The sequence below is a fragment of the Furipterus horrens genome, unplaced genomic scaffold (assembly GCF_987537825.1).
Source record: "Furipterus horrens unplaced genomic scaffold, mFurHor1.1.pri manual_scaffold_7, whole genome shotgun sequence".
Taxonomy (NCBI): Eukaryota; Metazoa; Chordata; class Mammalia; order Chiroptera; family Furipteridae; genus Furipterus; species Furipterus horrens.
The window spans coordinates 24,050,038-24,067,748 of NW_028327177.1; the positions used below are offsets into that span (position 1 = coordinate 24,050,038).

The 17,711-nt window shown below is 40.2% G+C and overlaps 1 protein-coding gene and 1 pseudogene across 1 annotated transcript in view; one reads left to right on the forward strand and one right to left on the reverse strand.

Moving 5' to 3' along the window:
- Positions 1-17,711, forward strand: part of DPYS (dihydropyrimidinase) — a 71,618-nt gene that overhangs the window by 27,055 nt on the left and 26,852 nt on the right. Inside the window, 4 exon segments of the mRNA XM_090284885.1 lie at positions 2,199-2,352; positions 8,836-8,926; positions 8,928-8,977; positions 10,696-10,853. Of these exon segments, the coding sequence (XP_090141011.1) occupies positions 2,199-2,352; positions 8,836-8,926; positions 8,928-8,977; positions 10,696-10,853 (453 nt within the window).
- LOC150004117 (rRNA-processing protein FCF1 homolog pseudogene) lies at positions 7,269-7,950 on the reverse strand (annotated as a pseudogene).

Sequence of the window (17,711 nt, forward strand, 5' to 3'; positions counted from 1 at the left end):
ATGACACTGTTTTTAGCCCAAATCTAACAGAATTCACAAGTATGCAGAATCATCTAGTTTGATTCTCCAATTTATGGATTATTCATAAAATATGGATTTTTTTCTTTCCCCTTTTTACTTCTTGCATGCTGTTTAGTCCTTTGAAAATGTCTAGCACCATTGTTAAAAAGTGGAAGAGCAGTTAAGAATTTTTATTCTTTCATTTTTCAATTTATTGATGTTTACAGATGCTTAATGGAGAGACAGTTAAAAATAGCCCAGCAAACGAAGAGCTTGTGGCATGTACCAAAGAGTGGCTGTCACATTTTAAAGAAGCTAAGCCCTTCTGAGGAAATTACCTGTTATCTGGTTTCAAAAAAGTCCTGGCAGAGTCCTGGTAGATGCTGATACTTTTAATTTTTCCAGAGCCCTATTAAAATGGTAGAACTTTTGGAACAGTATTCCCATATCACTTTGATGGGCCAAATGATTGACTAGAACCTGCGATAAGGACCTTTCCTCTCTGATGACGCACCACAGAAACTCCTTAGCTGGCAACTTGTAAAGTGATAGCAGATCAAGTCTCCCAGTTTCTCATTGTCCAAGCATCTGTAAGAAGTTCTCTTGGAATAGAAAGGTCTCTTCGGTCCTGCAAATAAAATATTGTGTCCATCTTGTTATCTCTCCAATAATGAACACATTACCTCTTAGTGTGTATTAAGAATGATTTATTGTTCCATGCACCAGAAGGAAATACTAACAGTATTTCCCCTTTTCTGGAAAGACAGTAACAAACAGGAGAGGGATGACATTTGCCTAGTGTGTGGGTGTGATGAACACAAAGGATCTGAGCAGTGGCTAAGTCCCTGGGGGCTAACTTTTATTGACCATGGTCTGGTACGGGGTTACTTAAGAAGTACCATTTGTTAGGCTTCAATAAGCTTTGCTTTCCTGGTTTTTCAGATTCCTGGGCTAGCTAGAGGACAGTGGCTACTTGGAGGGAGAAAAGATCTGTGAGATACTAGGGTGCTACGTTCCAATTTAATATGGCTCAGGCAGCTGGTGGCCATCCACTGTCAGTACTCCCCGAGGAAATCAGTTAATTACAGTTCTGTGTCAGGATTTTAACTAAAATCTGGCATCTGATTAACATGAGTGAACTAATTTGGTGCACCCTCATCTCTTGCCTGTGTGTGCCCCTGTATGACTGCTTGGGTAGGATCAGGTGGGCGCCAGGGAATCTGTTATTCTGACAAATGCTAATCAGAGACAGGATTCTGATTTTAAATTCAAATTCACTTGCACTATTGACTTTTCTAACATTGTGTGTGCTTTGGATGGCCTCATTTGCATGATTTTTAAAATATGCATTTCTGGCTGCAATTTATCTGAGTGTTCTTTTACTTAATATGTTTTTAGAGAAAGTTTTCCCTTTTTTTTCTTAAGGGTATGAAAAGATACTGAAGTTGAACTCCCTATGACTCTATGATGATTGTCATCAGTGTGGTAACAGCATAGAAGTTAGGACCCCTGGAGTCAAAATGCCTGGACTCAAATCCCACTTCCTCCACTCCATCTACATCAAGTGCATGTAATGTAACTAGAGAGGTTGTTTAACCCCAAAAGCTCCACCTTCATCTTTTAATAGGTATAATAATAGCATTTCCCAGATAGGGTTTTGTGAAAATTTCATTAGAATGGCACATGTATCAGCCAGCTTTTGCCAGGTGACACTGCAGTAACAAATGAATCTAAAATAGTTTTGGCTTACAACTACAGTGATTCATTTCTCATTCATACTCATGTCCATCATGGTTGGCTCTGCTTCTGCTCCATATTCTCTTCAGTGTGAGACAGATGAAGGAGCAGCCTCTGCTGGCCTCGTGACAGAGGGAAAATGGGGATGGCAAAACTTATTGTGGTTTTAACAGCTCTGGCTTGGAAGCCACACATGTCACTTCCATTCATATTTAATTGGCCCAAGTAAACCATGTGGCCAAGCCTGGTATCAGTGAGTGGGTACAATCATCCACCCTAACATGCAATACACATTGATTGGAATGTAGTAAAAAGGTAGTTTTAATTTTTAAATCCTGCTCACTAAAGGTTTAGGATTCATATTATCCTTTACTAAGACAGAAAAGACTAATATTTATATATTTGTCAGATGGTTCTTTTAAGAACAAATTAAGGTATTGAATACTTCCTTTTAACTGTCCAGGTGGTCTGTGGAGAACCCACAGCAGCATGTCTGGGCACAGATGGCACTCACTGCTGAAGTAAAGAGTGGCACCACACGGCACAATGTGTGATGGGACCACCCTTGAGAACGGACCATTCAACTCCTGACAGCCTCATGAATCTATTGGCTAAGTAATCATTTAGCAGATTATTGTGTTTTGCCAAAATAAGCTGTTTTATGAGTCTCAGGCTTGAATGTAAGAGGTCTTATCTTACCATCTGGACCTTCCATTGACTTCCCAGTAGTCTGTTCTCCTTGACCTGACAGGTTCAGGGGACTATCCGTCATGTGGAGAGCTAAAAGCATTGGCTTAATTATGTTATGATACAGTGTCAAAATCTCTCCTGCAGATAAGAAATCAGATTCTTTTTACTGAAATTTTGCTCTCTTCTGATTTTTTTCCCTAGTCTTTTCTGTCTCTTGTTGCCTAGTCAGGTCTCTTCATTATGCTTTCGTTTTACCATTCAGAATATTCTTGAATGTTTTCTATGCTGATATAACCTGGAAACCATATGTACCTGTTGTACAGGTATAATAGGTTATAATTGAGGGCAGAATCACTGCAGGGGTGGAAAGGCAAAAACCCTGCCCTCAAATAGATTATCCCCATGAAAGGCCATCTAAACTATTTTCAGAGACATTACTCTCTGGAATATTATGATTCTTTCTTTCTTTCTTTTTTTCTTTCTTTCTACCTTGCTTGCTTGCTTGATTTTTATTGTATTTTATTTATATTACCATTTAGTGCCCTTCTACCCCCCACAACCCAGCAATCACCACACTATTGTCCAGGTACATCAGTCCGTTCTCTTGTTCGCTCAATCCCACCATCCCCTCACTGGCCCCCCAACCAGCTGTCATCCTGTTCTCCATCTCTAAGTCTGTCCCCATTTTCCTTATTAGTTCTGTTTGTTCATTAGATTCCACATTGTGAAAACATATGGTACTTGTCATTCTCTGACTGGCTTATTTCACTTAGCATAATGTTCTCCAGGTCCATTCATGCTATTGCAAAGGGTAAAATTTTCTTCTTTTTTATGACCAAGTAGTATTCCATTGTGTAAATGTCCCATAGTTGTTTTATCCAGCCATCTCCTGATGGGCACTTGGGCTGCTTCCATATCTTGGCGATTGTAAATAATGCTGCAATGAACATAGGGGTGCTTGTGTTCTTTCAAACTAGTGTTTTTGGTTCCTGCAGATATATTCCCAGAAGGCGAGTACTGGGTCAAAACACAGATCCATTTTTAATTTTTTGAGGTATCTCCATGCTGCTTTCCACAGTGGCTGCACCAATCTGCATTCCCACCAACAGTGCAAAGGGGTTCTCCTTTCTCCACATCCCACCAGCGCTTGTTTGTTGATTTATTGATGATGGCCATTCTGACAGGTGTGAAATGCTATCTCCTTGTGTACTGTTCCCTTAAGTATTATGTAGTGACCTTCTTTGTCTCTTTTTATGGTTTTATTTTGAAGTCTATTTTGTCTGATATTAAGTATTGCTACCCCAGCTTTCTTTTTATGTCTGTTCACTTGTAATATTTTTTCCATTCCTTCGCTTTCAACCTGTGTATATCTTTTGTTCTGAGGTGGGTCTCTTGTAGACAGCATATATGTGGGTTGTGTTTTTTAATTCATTCAGCTACCCTACATCCATTTATGTTTGAGGTTATTATTGATGATAGGTATTTATTCATTTCCATTTTTTCTGTACCTGTGTTTCTCTCTCTCTCTCTTTCTTCTCCTTTTTATAGCAGTCCCTTTAGTATCTCCTGCAGTGCTGGCTTGGTGGAGATGCATTCTTTTAGTCTCCTTTTGTCTGGGAAGCTCTTTATTTCACCGTTCATTTTATTTTATTATATTTTATTTATTTTATTTTTTAAAAGATTTTATCCATCCATTTTTAGAGAGAGGGAAAGGGAGAGAGAAAGACAGGGAGAGAGAGAAACATCAATGTGTGGTTGCCTCTCGAGTGCCCCCAACTGAGGACCTGGCCCATAACCCAAGCATGCGCCCTGACTGGGAACCGAACCGGCAACCCTTTAGTTCACAGGCCAACACCCAATCCACTGAACCACACCTCCCATTTTAAATGAGAGCCTTGCTAAATAGAGTAGTCTTAACCAAGACTAGGCCCTTACTTTTCATTACCTGGAATATTTTGTGCCAATTCCTTCTGTCTTATAGTGTTTCTGTTGAGAAATCAGATGATTATCTTATTGGAGCTCCCTTGTATTTTACTAGCTGTTCCTCCTTTGCTGCCTTTAAGATTCTCTCTTTGTCTTTAAATTTTGCCATTTTAATTATGATGTGTCTTGGAGTAGGCCTCTTTGGGTTCATCTTGATTGAGATCCTCTGTGCTTAGTGAACTTGCATGACTTTCCCCTCACCGAGTTACGGAAGTTTTCTGTCATTTTTTCAAACAGGTTTTCTACCCCTTGCTCCTTTTCTTATCCTTCTGATATTCATATGATGCGAATGTTGTTATAGTTCATGTTGTCCTGAAGCTCCCTTAAGCTATCCTCACTCTTTTTGAGTCTTTTCATTTTGTTGCCCTGACTGGGTATTTCTTTCTATCTGGTTTTCCAGCTTGCTGATTCGGTCCTCTACTTCACCTAGCCTTATAATTCCTTCTAGTGTAGTTTTCATTTCAGATATCATATTCTTCATTTCTTCCTGGTTCTTATGCATAGTTTCTATGTCCTTTTTCATGCTGCTGTAGTTCCCACTAAGTTCCTTGTAGCTCCCAACTTCAAGCAACTTCCCCTGTTTCAGCTTCACCTACATTTAGAGGGAGCTTCTGTTGAAATTGGGAGCATGGGACTCCTGGGTCTCCCCAAGGAGACACTGCTCAGTCTCCTGGGGAAGTTGTGGGTGTGCTCCCCCTGCCCCTGCACCACCCATCTTGGTCTGTCCCAGCTTATTTCCAGTAATGTATAGTTTCTGATGAATTAGCTGTCCATATAAGAGGATCAGCTTGGTGTTGCTGGAGCTTTGTGAACAAGTCAAGGCTACACTGATTTCTGACCTCCCTGCTTGTTGATCTCAATGGAATAGGGCTGTAGGAATCAGTGTATTTTGTCTTCCTGAAAGATGTTCTAAATGGGCCCTATAGGTATTTCCCTTTCTGTCTTTCTCTTGTAGATATGCACCATGCAGAGGCTTTTCGAGCCTGTCCTACCTGTTTTGCAGAGTTTCCCCATTGGTGATGCTTGTGATTCTGCAGAAGTTGGGGGCTGGGGGCATCCTTCCCTTCCCAAGGTTCCATCTCTGCTGGGAAGGGCGCTCTGTCTGGCTGTAAATAATTTCAGGTGTTCAACTCCCACCTGCCCAGTTCCCAGCCCACTGCCTTCATAGTAGACACAGCCCCAAACTCTCCACTCTGCGCAGCCTATGGCCTGCGAGTTGCATTGGTCTCGGGCCAAGAAATCCCCCCGCTGTGCACCTTTCTGATCTCTCTGCCCAGCTGCACTGAGTGGGAACAAACCATGCCCTCAATCCTTTCTGCTTGCAAGCAGAGCAGCTGCACACAGAGTCCCTGCCCAGCACACCTCAGCTCCCCCTTTTAAAAAGTCTCTCTGGGCACTCCCACTGTGGCACTGAGCTACTGTCTGGTTTTCTGTACATGTCACCTCTCTAGAAAGCCAGTCTCTCATAGTCATGGCTGGCCACGGCCTGCATCCTCCACCCTACCCTGGTGCAGATGGAATCCCTCTCTCTCTCTGGCTCTCTCCTGGTTGGCATTTGCTGCTATGGCTATGGGTGTGCTGTTCTCTCTGTGTGTGTGTGTGTGTGTGTGTGTGTGTGTGTGTGTGTGTGTGTAACCTGGATCTCCCCAACTGTGTGTATCCAAACCACTCCAAGCCCAGGTCTGGGGGTTCTGTGCTCTGGGAGGGGAGGGAGCTGCAAAGCTGCAATTTCTGACTAGACTCTTCACGGCTGCAAGAGCCACACATGGGGTATTTCCCCTCCAACCTATAAAATCTCATCACCACCCATTGTAAAGTGTCTTCTGTACCTTCCAAACTTCACATCAGCTAAGATTCCATTGAATGTTCATGTTTGTTTTTCAGAAGATCAACCAAGTATCTGAGTTGGGGGCAAGAGCAAGTGGAAGCTTCCACCTACTTGGCTGCCATTTTCTCTCTCCTCTTGATTTCTTCCTTGATCTTGTTGCTGACCCATTCATTGTTTAATGATGTGCTATTTAGCTTCCATGTCTTTGCATGTTTTTCAGTGTTCTTCTTGTGATTGATTTCTAGTTTCATAGCATTGTGGTCAGAGAAGATGCTTCATATGAATTCAGTCTTCTTAAGTTTATTGAGACTTGTTTTGTGTCCTAACATGTGATCTATCCTAGAAAATGTTCCATGTGCACTTGAAAAATATGTATATCCTGCTGCTTTGGGGTGAAATGCTCTCAAGATATCAATTAAAATCATTTGATCTGGTGTGTCTTTTAAGGTTGCTGTCTCCTTGTTAATTTTATGCCTGGAAGACCTATCCATTGAAGTCAATGGAGTGTTAAAAATCTCCAACTATGACTGTATTTCTGTTGGTCTCTCCCTTTATGTCTATCAAGATTTGCTTCACATATTTAGGTGCTCCTGTGTTGGGTGTGTAAATGTTCACTAGGGTTATATCCTCTCATTGGATTGTTCCCTTTATCATTATGTAGTGTCCTTCTTTGTCTCTTACTATAGCTTTTGTTTTAAATTTTATTTTTTTGGGTATAAGTACTACTACCCCAGCTTTTATCCCTTTCAATTTGCATGAAATATCTTTTTCCATCCCTTTACTTTTAGTCTGTGTGTATCTTTTGATCTGAGATGGGTCCCTTGGAGACAGCGTAAATGTGGGTCTTGTTTTCTTATCCATTCAGCTACCCTATGTCTTTTGGTTGGAGCATTTAAGCCATTTACATTTAAAGTGATTTTTTTTGTGTGAGCAGTCATCTGATTTATAAAAAGATGTAACAAATATTAAAATGATACAAAATATCATTTTCAAAACAACATCAAGAAGTGAGTGTATTAATGGAGCAATAATAACTCATTGTGTAAAATGTTTAATAAACTGACAACAGAGAAAGTTAGTTGAAGGAAAGCAGAGGAACTTTGTCTTTTAAGTATTAGAACAGAGGGGCTCCATAATCATCTGGCATCCACTCAATTGTTGTACCTATGGTTAGAAATGTACATGCTGGGAACACCAGGGATCTTCCTGATTCTTCGTTTAAGGTCCCGGTCAACTGTGGCCACAATGTAACACTTGTGCTGAGTTACTCTCTGTACTAAATAGTCATCTGCACTGGTTCCTTTATGTGTGCATGGTAATTGTTCAAATCTTGGATCCTTGGTGATCCTCAGAGCCACTCAATACTTCTGCCCCAATTTCTCAGGTTCAGCCATTACACAGTCACTTATACAAGGGATACACTTAGCATAGTGACAGTCCATCATTGACTGCACTAAGTCTAGTTTAGCCTTAATGGAAAAGTTGATAAAGTTGGTATCAACCAGGATGTGGTAAGGTGGGCCCAGTTGTGTGTTATATTGGAAGAATAAGCAGGAAGAGTATTGGGGGACTTCTCTTTCCTTGAGTGCACTAAGATCTTTCTTTTCTTTCTTTTTAGGTTTCAATCTATCATTTTCTTTAAGCCTCTGAGCTCTCAGACTAAGCATTCACTTCATGGTCACATATTTCCTTGTTTTCTTTTGCTTCCCCATGTTCACGCCACACTCTAAAGTGATTATTTATAGATACATATTTAGTGCCATTTTATTGTTAAACTATTTTTTTCTGTTTTCTTCTTCTCCTCCTCCTCCTCCTCCTCCTTCTTCTTTTTGTTCTTCTTCTTCTCCTCCTCCTCCTCCTTCTCTTTCTTCTTCTTGAAGCAAGCCCTTTAACATTTGTTGTCATACTAGTTTGGTGTTAACAAACTCCTTTAGCTTTTTGAGAATTACACCCTTCATGGACATCCTGACACTCCTCAATCACAGATTCCCAGATCCAAGTTAACAAAGAGCTTTTCACAACAGACTATACAAGAGTTCACTTGCCTTTCCTTTTAGTCTCCTTCCTTCTTCACACTTCTACATCCCCAAGATTATTCAGAAGTCACAGTAGGATTCTTGTTGCATCTCTGCTCATCTCAATGTCCCCATTTGGCCAGGGGCTGCCCTTGAAGCTCTGCCTCTGTTCATGTGGATCACCATGGTACATCTTTGTGTAGTGACCTACTCACAAGGAATTTTTACTTGCATTATTGCCAGTGATCCTGAAATAATTGTTGTCAAGTACATATAATTATCAGTTTCTAGATGAGAAACTGAGCATCGGACAAGTTTGTCATCACAGAACCCGTAAGTGATAAAACTGAACCTAGAATGTATCATCATGCCTCTTGTAAGAGTATTCTCCAAAAGTGCTTCCTAGACTAGGGATAAGGGTGGATGAAATGTGTCTTTGAGAAAGTTTCTCCTTTTTTTTTTTTTCCCTTTTCTACACTCAGTTGAGAGGGGAGTCAGGGGATTAGGGAAAGTTATGATAGTTTCCTCCTGACCTATTCTGCCTACTCACCCCCATCACTCTGGTGTGTTTTTCTTTTACAGCGATTATGTAACTACAACAGGGACTGACCACTGCACCTTCAACACCTGCCAGAAAGCTCTTGGAAAAGATTATTTTACGAAGATTCCTAATGGGGGCAAATGGTGTTGAGGACTGGATGTCAACAATATGGGGAAAAGGCATAGCGAGTTTCACAAGATCCAGCCTGTTATGCCTAATTCTTTGACCTGGATCCAGTCTGTTTTAGGGCGAGTGTGCTGTGAACCTTCATAGAGAAGTTTTTTGATGGTTTTTACTATGGTGGAGACTCGGGTTGCCATGCTATCATCACCACTACCTCATGCCCCAGGATGATAATAAGGCATAATTTTCTTCCCTGCATGGTTTCTTTTCGAGGATGCATTGCATCCCTTTGCACTCAATAGGAGCAAAATTCAGATTTCGTGCCCATGTAGATTCTTGAAGCCCTTGAAAGGTTATAGCCTTTCTACTTGATTTCTCATATTCTTGAATCCCAGCTCCTCATGGGTCGTCGATATAGATTCTTGCAATTATTGAAAATATGTGAAGGATTTTTATTATGTTTATACCCCCTTTTCATGAAGTCTTTGTAGGTGTCCCTTTTTAAGAACCTTGGATGTCATAGTTTTTAAAAAGCTGTATGAAGGCCCATAAATAATAATTTAGAAAAATATTTTTTTTTAATTCTCATGATTTCAAAATGTCTCCCTAAGGATGGAGAAGAATGAAATAGCTAAATGTTTATATGTTAACCTGTCTGGCTGGCTGACACATGTAGTTGTAAAGCCTGGCAGGAGACATCTGCCTCTTCAGACCTGAGGTCCCTGTTACCATGCCATTCTCACCCAGCTCCTAGCAACCTCCCTTAGATGACACATTAATCATGTCTCATTCCGCAGAATCCCCTACCCATACCACTTACTTCTAACTCTAATTACTTACCAGATCTTGTCAATTTTATTTCCAACATGCTTTCTCATTTCCATCTTCATGTGTACAACCCTGGCTGGAGGCCCATCTGTTCTGTGGACACTGCAGTAGTCTCTGCAGCTGGTGTACTCACTCCACTGAGCCACACCAGCCAGGGCCATTGTTATTTTCTGAAACATTAATATGATTTACTTATGAGAGTATTACTTTCAGGACATAGTTCTTAATTTTTTTTTCAAGATAAGGACCCTTTGATAATGAAATAAACCTTAAGGATGCTTTTACCATGTGCATGTATATAGAGATAAACTCAACATCAAAAAAATTTTTTTCAGTAGGATCACAGCCCTCCAATATATGTCCATTTAAAAATCTTTTGTAATAGACTATTCATGATTGGCAAATCATGTAAAGTTGATTTCACAAAATGGAAACTCTTGAGTTGATTCTTTCTCTTTCAAAAAGTGTTGTTACCTGATTTATAAGTCTATCTTACATTAACTCTATGATATTCCTGCTAATGTCTGCATCATCACTCATACACCTTGGGTCTGCAATAAATAAGCCAGATCATAAGTATAGTAGGTGCTGGCAGTAAACTTTAAATGAGAATTGGAAATACCACTGCCAGTGTTTGGATATTGTCTATGTGATTCAGGGAAGTATGAAAAAAAAAAAGTGGACATATGTTTTTAAGCTGAGTATTTTGGAAAAGAGGCAACAGATCAATGCTTCTCTCTTGCATTGATATTTATCTCCCTCTCTCTCCTTCCCTTCTCTTCTCTCTAAAATCAATGAGCATATCCTCAGGTGAGGGTAAAAAAAATTTTTTTTAAGAAATTAAATGCAATTCTATTTGGTCCTAAGAGATACACATTTTGTACTTTGATAGGTGATTTGAAAATATTGATCATTAGACAAATGTATTTTCTTCCTTGACTGGTTTTACAACACAGTGGCAAAATGGATGAAACCTACTTTGTGGCAGTCACCAGCACAAATGCAGCTAAAATCTTGTTTAATCTCCATCCAAGAAAAAAAAAAAGAAAAGGAAGAGTATCTATAAGATCAGATGCTGACATGGTGATTTGGGACCCTAAACCACAAGGTAAGTCTAAGTTCTTGCATTTCTTGGATTCACAATGCAGAAAAAGTAGTAACTTGCCAAGAAATAATTCATTGGCCTTCATCAGCCATTTCTCATTAGGTGATTTATTTAGCCAGGCTCAGGTATTTTGAGCCTGTGCACAATATAAAGATTTTGATGTATAAATATTCCTTTGTTTTTCTTGGCATAGAGGATGCAGAAGTTGTGTTGCTTACCTTTCCCTGAAAATAGATATATGTATAAAACCAATTTGAATTTGCCAGTTCAGTGCTTGGCAAGCACCCGAATTCACACAGAGGAAAGGTACAGAGAAATGAGGAAAATAAAAGGCTTAGTTTGAAAGGGCTGAATTGAAAACTCAAAATAATTATAGCCTCTTTAAAGCTTTCAGATAGAAAAATTCCAGCGCAAAGAATGTCACTTTCAGTTAGCCAAATTTTCCAGTTGAGTTCATCCTGAGCCTATCATTCCCAGTAGACTCCAGCTTTTTGTTTCCAATTTCCATAATTCTATGTTAATATTGCAGGTCTGGCAAATTCCAGCTCAGGAAAGCATTTAGTAGAAGCTGAAGCTCTGCTAATTTCTCCCCATAGCATGTTAGCTCAGACAACACCTGCATCCTGATTTGTGCTTTTTAAATTAACTTTGCAGTTGTAATGGAGAAAATTCCAAATACCTTAACATATTGTGTGCGTGTGTGCATGCACGCATGTACAGGTATTGTTTCAGCCTATTAGATTTTTCATCGTGGTGAGAAGCAATAGTCTATAATTCTGAGGGGTGATATTATATCACAAAGACCCAGTTTCAATTGAAATGCTCCTGGGCTACCTTTTAAGGAAAAGAAGACCATTCCAGAAGCACTAGACTACCACTACTATGAGCTTAAAACAAACCCCAAAGATTCCCTTAGCAAATATTTGTGTTTTTAAGCTTGACACTCTGCACTGTCCTTTGAGCGCTCCTTGTCCCAATTCAGGGACCAGTTCATAGCTGGCAGCCATTGGTCATTGCAACTGTTCTTTAGTGAATGTGTATCACCTCACTACTGGTTTAGGATCTAAGCAATGCAGTATATGGTGGTTTGAACATCTTATTTACATAAGATACCAACAAGGCACAACTCAGGGTCTTTGTTATCTTAACAAGGACCCATTGCCCATTTAAGGACAAAATATCTGGTTGTCAAATGATCTAAGCTTCTCTCCCTGCATAAGAAATGGAAACAAGTGTAGGTCAGTTGGTTGGAGTGTCCTCTCATCACCTAAGTGTTGAGGGTTTGATTCCTGGTCAGGGCACATACCTAGGTTTCAAGTTTGATCTCTGGACCCAGTGCATACAGTAGGCAACCAATCAATATTTCTCTCACATCAATGTTTCTTTCTCCTCTCCTCTCTCTCTAAAAGCAATGAGAAAAAATAAAAGTCTCAGACAAAATGCAGGTAGATTCTTGACAAGGCTAGAAAAGTTGTCCTTGGAAAGACAATGGAAAAAAAAAACTGCTGGGATTTGGATCAGTCTGTGGATGAATTGAGCATGCTGTGTTTAGAAAGCTGCTGATATTTTAAATGTCACTCTACCAGGGATATTTTACACTGCAGGAGTCTGCCTGGGGTCATTTCTACTGCAATTCAAACAATTTAGGCTGCTGCAAGCTCTGGGATGAGATAGGTCTTTTGAAATAACTGAGGGTTTAAAGAGCTCATGAGACTTAAGCAGAAAATCTAGAAAATTTTAAAAGGGAGAAAACCATCATGTGGAAGAAAGATTTGTGGAAAATGTTGTTTTGAAGCATACCATATTAATGATAGTAATTCGTAACAATTGGCATGCGTGAAGCTCTCAGGGGTCTTAAAAATGCTTTGGTGTCTAGAATGGACTTTGCAAGGTAAGACCGTCACAATCACTTTATGGCCATGAGAAGACAGTAGCACAGCAGGGCCTGTGACAGCTTGGAGAGGAGAACCCTGATCCAGTGTCTTTGACTTTGCAAATGTGTGTGCTTTTCATGAGATTCAGTGCCACACTATTTCCTGACATCCAAGCAGAGCCCTTTGTAGCATACGCGTGCTTGATTGTTCATGGTCCATTTTCTCTTTCAATCAAGTAGTTCAGTAACCAAAGGCTTTTTGGGATTCTATTCTATTCTTTATCACTCCTTTTCAAAGCTAAGGGAGAAATATTGACACTCTTGTGAGTGCTGTGACTATATCACCATCTAATTCTCAATGTGGAGAGCCGTGGGAGGCCCTTTCCTGCTGTTCTTTTAACCCTGCGCCTGGGTAGCGCCAGCAGCCTTCAGCCTTAAGGTCTCCTCGGCTGTTTTAATTTCTGAGGACGACAACAGCCCAGGTGTAAAGCATTGTCTTCTGTAGACGACCGGACAAAGAGAAATGACCTGGATCTAAAGTTATGCATAATTTGCTTACTTTATTTACCATGCATACAGTTGCTTGGAGGGTATTTCTAGGCTGTGATTACGCCTGCTGGAGTCATGTTTGTCGATGTTATAAATTTAGACCACTTTCTCACAAGTGTTAGCTACTGGTTTCTATAACATTGTTTGTCTTTCTTTTCCTGTACAATTGTGACTGAAGAGCACATAAGGACCCAGATGTTTAGTTTACTTTTTAAAGACCTGTATATTACCTGCTTTTCTTTTCTTGCTTCTAGTCTAAGAACAACTAACTGAAGATCAAATGAAAAAGCTTTTGTGCTTTGAAGTTGCTTTCTATCTCTTTCATCAATACTTTAATATTTCTTACATAACACCTGTCCTTAGTAATGATAACAGAAAAGTAAATATTTGCATGTTAATATATGTGTCTTTTGGGGTAAAGACCCATATTGGCATTTATTGTGAGCGCTAAGTCTCCTCTCCCCGCCCCCCACCCCATGTCTACTTGTCGTGTGCAGCTAGGTGCACAATGAAAACCAGCACAGCCTGAGGGCCTGGCATGTGGTTCTGGTCCCAGCCCCGTCAATGCCACACAGGTCACTGACAGTCTCTGAATACCCACTCTCCCATAGGCAAAATGAGACTGTTAATCATTGTTATGCCTACTTTCTCTTTGTCTTGGAATCTCAGGAGATAATATATGTGAAAATGCTCTGTAAACTAAGAAAGCATTGCACGCAGATGAGATAGGTATTGTTCTTTTTCCTTTCTCTGTATCTAGTTTGACAGGTGCCATTCTTTGAAGCACATGTTCATTTCTAGGTATCTGCAGTTTGTCCTGCCTGCAGTGACTGGGCAGGCAGGTGAAAGGCACGGCTGTATTTCTCGGTCCCTCAGATTCTTTTGAAAAAACTGGAAACCTTTTTGGTTGTCTTTTCTTTTTAAAAAACGTTTTCATTTTTGAAAAGTGAAGAAATATGATTTTTACTTAGCAGACTATATTAAAATAATTTAACCCCCTTTGGATTTCTTTGAGGTACTCCATTTCTCGCTTCTCTAAGCCTTCAGTTTAAGAATGTTCCCTAAGCTGCCGTCAGGATTTTTTTCACTGTTGCTATTCATCTTTTTCAGCGTGGAAATTGCAGAATGCGGGCAACAGGAGCGAGGGGGCCATTGAAGAGGAGGCTTCGTAGAATAATGCCTCTGAAAGAATATTTGAACAAGGAGATAGTGCGTTTATCATGGTTCATCTTAAAAGAGAGACTTTTATAGAAACTGTAGGCTAGTTCCTTATCTAGGTCGATCACGGCACCAGATTTCTCTCTTCTTGGTTATTATGAGAAAGTTGCTCATCTGGGCTGGCTGTTCCTGACCAATAATTATGCTGCTCACCTCGCCTCGGACCTTTCTAATGTGCGACCGTATTTTTAGCCTCCTCTCACTGCGCACACGTCGCCCATAGCGCCCCGCCGCGTCACAGCCAGCCTCCTCTCACCTTGCAGGCTGAGTTCTGCTGACTGCTGCACACCCACTTACAATACTGCCCCACAGTTCTTTCTCTCTTTCTTGAATTTATTGGGGTGACACTGGTTAACAAAATCATATAGGTTTCAGGTGCCCAATTCTAAACCACATCATCTGTACACCGTATTGTGTGTTCACCACCCCAAGTCAGGTCTCCATCCATCACCATTTAGCCCCCCAGAGCCTCCTCCATCTCCCTCCACCCCCTGCAAACATCACACTGCGGTCTGTGCCCATGAGTTCTTTCTCTTTTTTCTTTCTCTTTTGCTCAAGCACTCCAACCCCTCCCCCAGCTCCCTCCCCCCATGTCAGCCTGCTCGCTATCTGAGTCTGCCTCTGTTTTTCTTGTTAGTTCATTTTGTTCATTAGGTTCCACATATGAGTGAAATCGTATGCCTGTACCATAGTCTGTACTCAGTGTTTTTCTCTCTCATTAACATTCTTGAAGTCTAATCCCATTTAAAAATAAGAACAGATTTAGATTTGCAGAAAAGTTACAAAGATAGTACAGAGTTCCCATATATCCCACACTCAGCTTCCATTATTATCTTACATTACTAGGGTGCATTACAATTGATGAACCAATGTAGATGTTATTATTAACTAGAGTCCATACTTTACTGAAATTTCCTTAGTTTTTTTTTTTTTTTTTTTTTTTTTTTTTATCCTCACCCAAGGATATGTTTATTGATTTGGAAGAGAGAAAGAGAGAGAGAGAGATGTGAAAGAGAAATATCAATCAGTTTCCTCCCATACGCACCCCTATGAGGGATTGAACCAGCACCCTGGATATGTGCCCTGACCAGGAATCAAACCTACGACCTTTTGGTGTTCGAGATGATGCTCCAGTCAACTGAGTAACTCAGCCAAGGCAAGATTTCTTTAGTTTTTGCCTACTATTCCTTTTTCCTTTTCAGGACCCATCCAGGATGCCACATTACATTAGTCATCATGTTTCCTTGGACTCCTATCTATGGTCTGTGACAATTTCTCTGACTTTTTTTGTTTTTGTTTTTGATGACCTTGACATTTTTGAGGAGTACTAGCCAGGTATTTTGAAGAATGTCACTCTATCTTTTCTGATGATTTTTCTCATTATTAGCCTTGAGTTATGGGTTTTAGGAGGAAGACCAGAGAGGTAAAGTACTATTTCATCACATCCTTTCAACGGCACTTACCACTAAGTCCTGCTATCACCAAGACTTACCACTGTTGTTGTTGACCTGGGTCAATCGACTGGGGTAGTTTGTCAGGTTTCCCCACTGTACAGTTGTCCATTTCTTCCACTTTCCATAATGTACTTTTTAGAAGGAGGTCACTATGCACAGCCCACAGTTAAGGAGTGAGGAATTATGCTCTAGTTTTATGTTTTGGTTCTACATCCCCAAGGTCTGGTCCAGTTCAGCCCAGAGTAAAAGCACAAAAAATATTGAATGCGTGGGTGAGAAGGACCCATCCTTCCACACTGCATGGAAGAATGACATGCTAAAGAAATGACATAAACTCTATTCTATACTTGAAAGCTACTAAGAGAGTAGATCTTAACTGTTCTCACAGAGAAATAAATGGTAATTATATGACATGATGAAAGTGATAGCTCGCTATGATGGTAATTATTTTGCTAAATGTAAGTGTATCAAATCAACATGTGTATACCTTAAACTCACACAATGGCATATGTCAATTATACCTTAGTAAAATGGGAAAAATAAAGAAATGGCATAAAGGAAAATTGGAAAGATTTTATTCAGCAACAATTATGATGAGACGAAAGTTAAAAAAAAACATTTTCTCCTCTTGTGCTTTTAATTTATTGCAAGTTATCAATAAATGATGTTGAAAGGAAGAATGAATGAAGAGGAATATAAGTTGAATGGGTTTTCCAAGGAGAAGAGGAAGAACTGCCACACTGGACTTATTTTCTTTGTGTTCCCATCATTTTTGAGGTTGGGAAACAATTAGCTTGTTCAACAGTTCTTATAAGGGAGAAAATGAAGTTAAAAGAGAGTTGGCTTCCTGTGTTCCTTTATTCACACATTGCTGGGGCACCACTGTGAGCCAGCATGAGGATCAAGGTTGTGTGAGAGCCAGGCTCTGTGTTTAGAAAGCTGACAGTCTAGAGAAAAGAGATGAAATACAAAGTTAAATGCTCTCAGGCTAAGAAACGGGTTAAGAATATCACATGAGAGGCAGAAACAAATGCTGTTGATGTCCAAAGAAGACAGATCATTCTTTTATCAGTGAAGTCATCACATAGGACCACATTAGAGAGAAGGGTACATGAGATGCCTGGTCCTGAGAATCAGGACCACACATGCAAGAGGGATAAACTGAGGCACTTATAGAAGGGTCCAGGGGCCAGCTTTTAAGGCTAGGGATTCAATAGAGGAGAAGAGGTTCAGGAAGAGAAGGGAGTGGGACGGTGAGGAGGTCGTGGGCTGCATGTCTCCAGCTTTAATTTTGTTTGTGAAGATTTTAAACAGAGCTCATCTAGAGAAGAAGCATTGTTTAATCAAATTAGTAAATGGAGATATCAATAGGGATGTTTTTTCTTGCAAGATTTTCCCGTTTATTTTACCTACCTAGTTTTAATATTAGCTTAATGCTGGTTATGTAAAGGTTTTTCTTTTTCTTTTTGGGGGGTGGGGTGGGGGTCTGGCCACACCATTAAAGGTTGGCCAAAATTTCCCCTTGAAATTTCCTGCAAGGTTTTAGGAAAAACAATTGCCCCGCTGACTAGCTAGTATCACAAATGGGAGCAACACGTATTTCACCCAAGAGCCTGAAGGGGGCGCCCACAGCCCACACTGAGCTCGGGCCCGAACCAGGCCAGGAGAGGGGCTGGTTATGCAATAACCGACCAGCCTCTGGAGAATGGATGCATTTGCTAATGATTTTTGGCTTTATGATACATAGATATTTTCATTTTAAAAAAT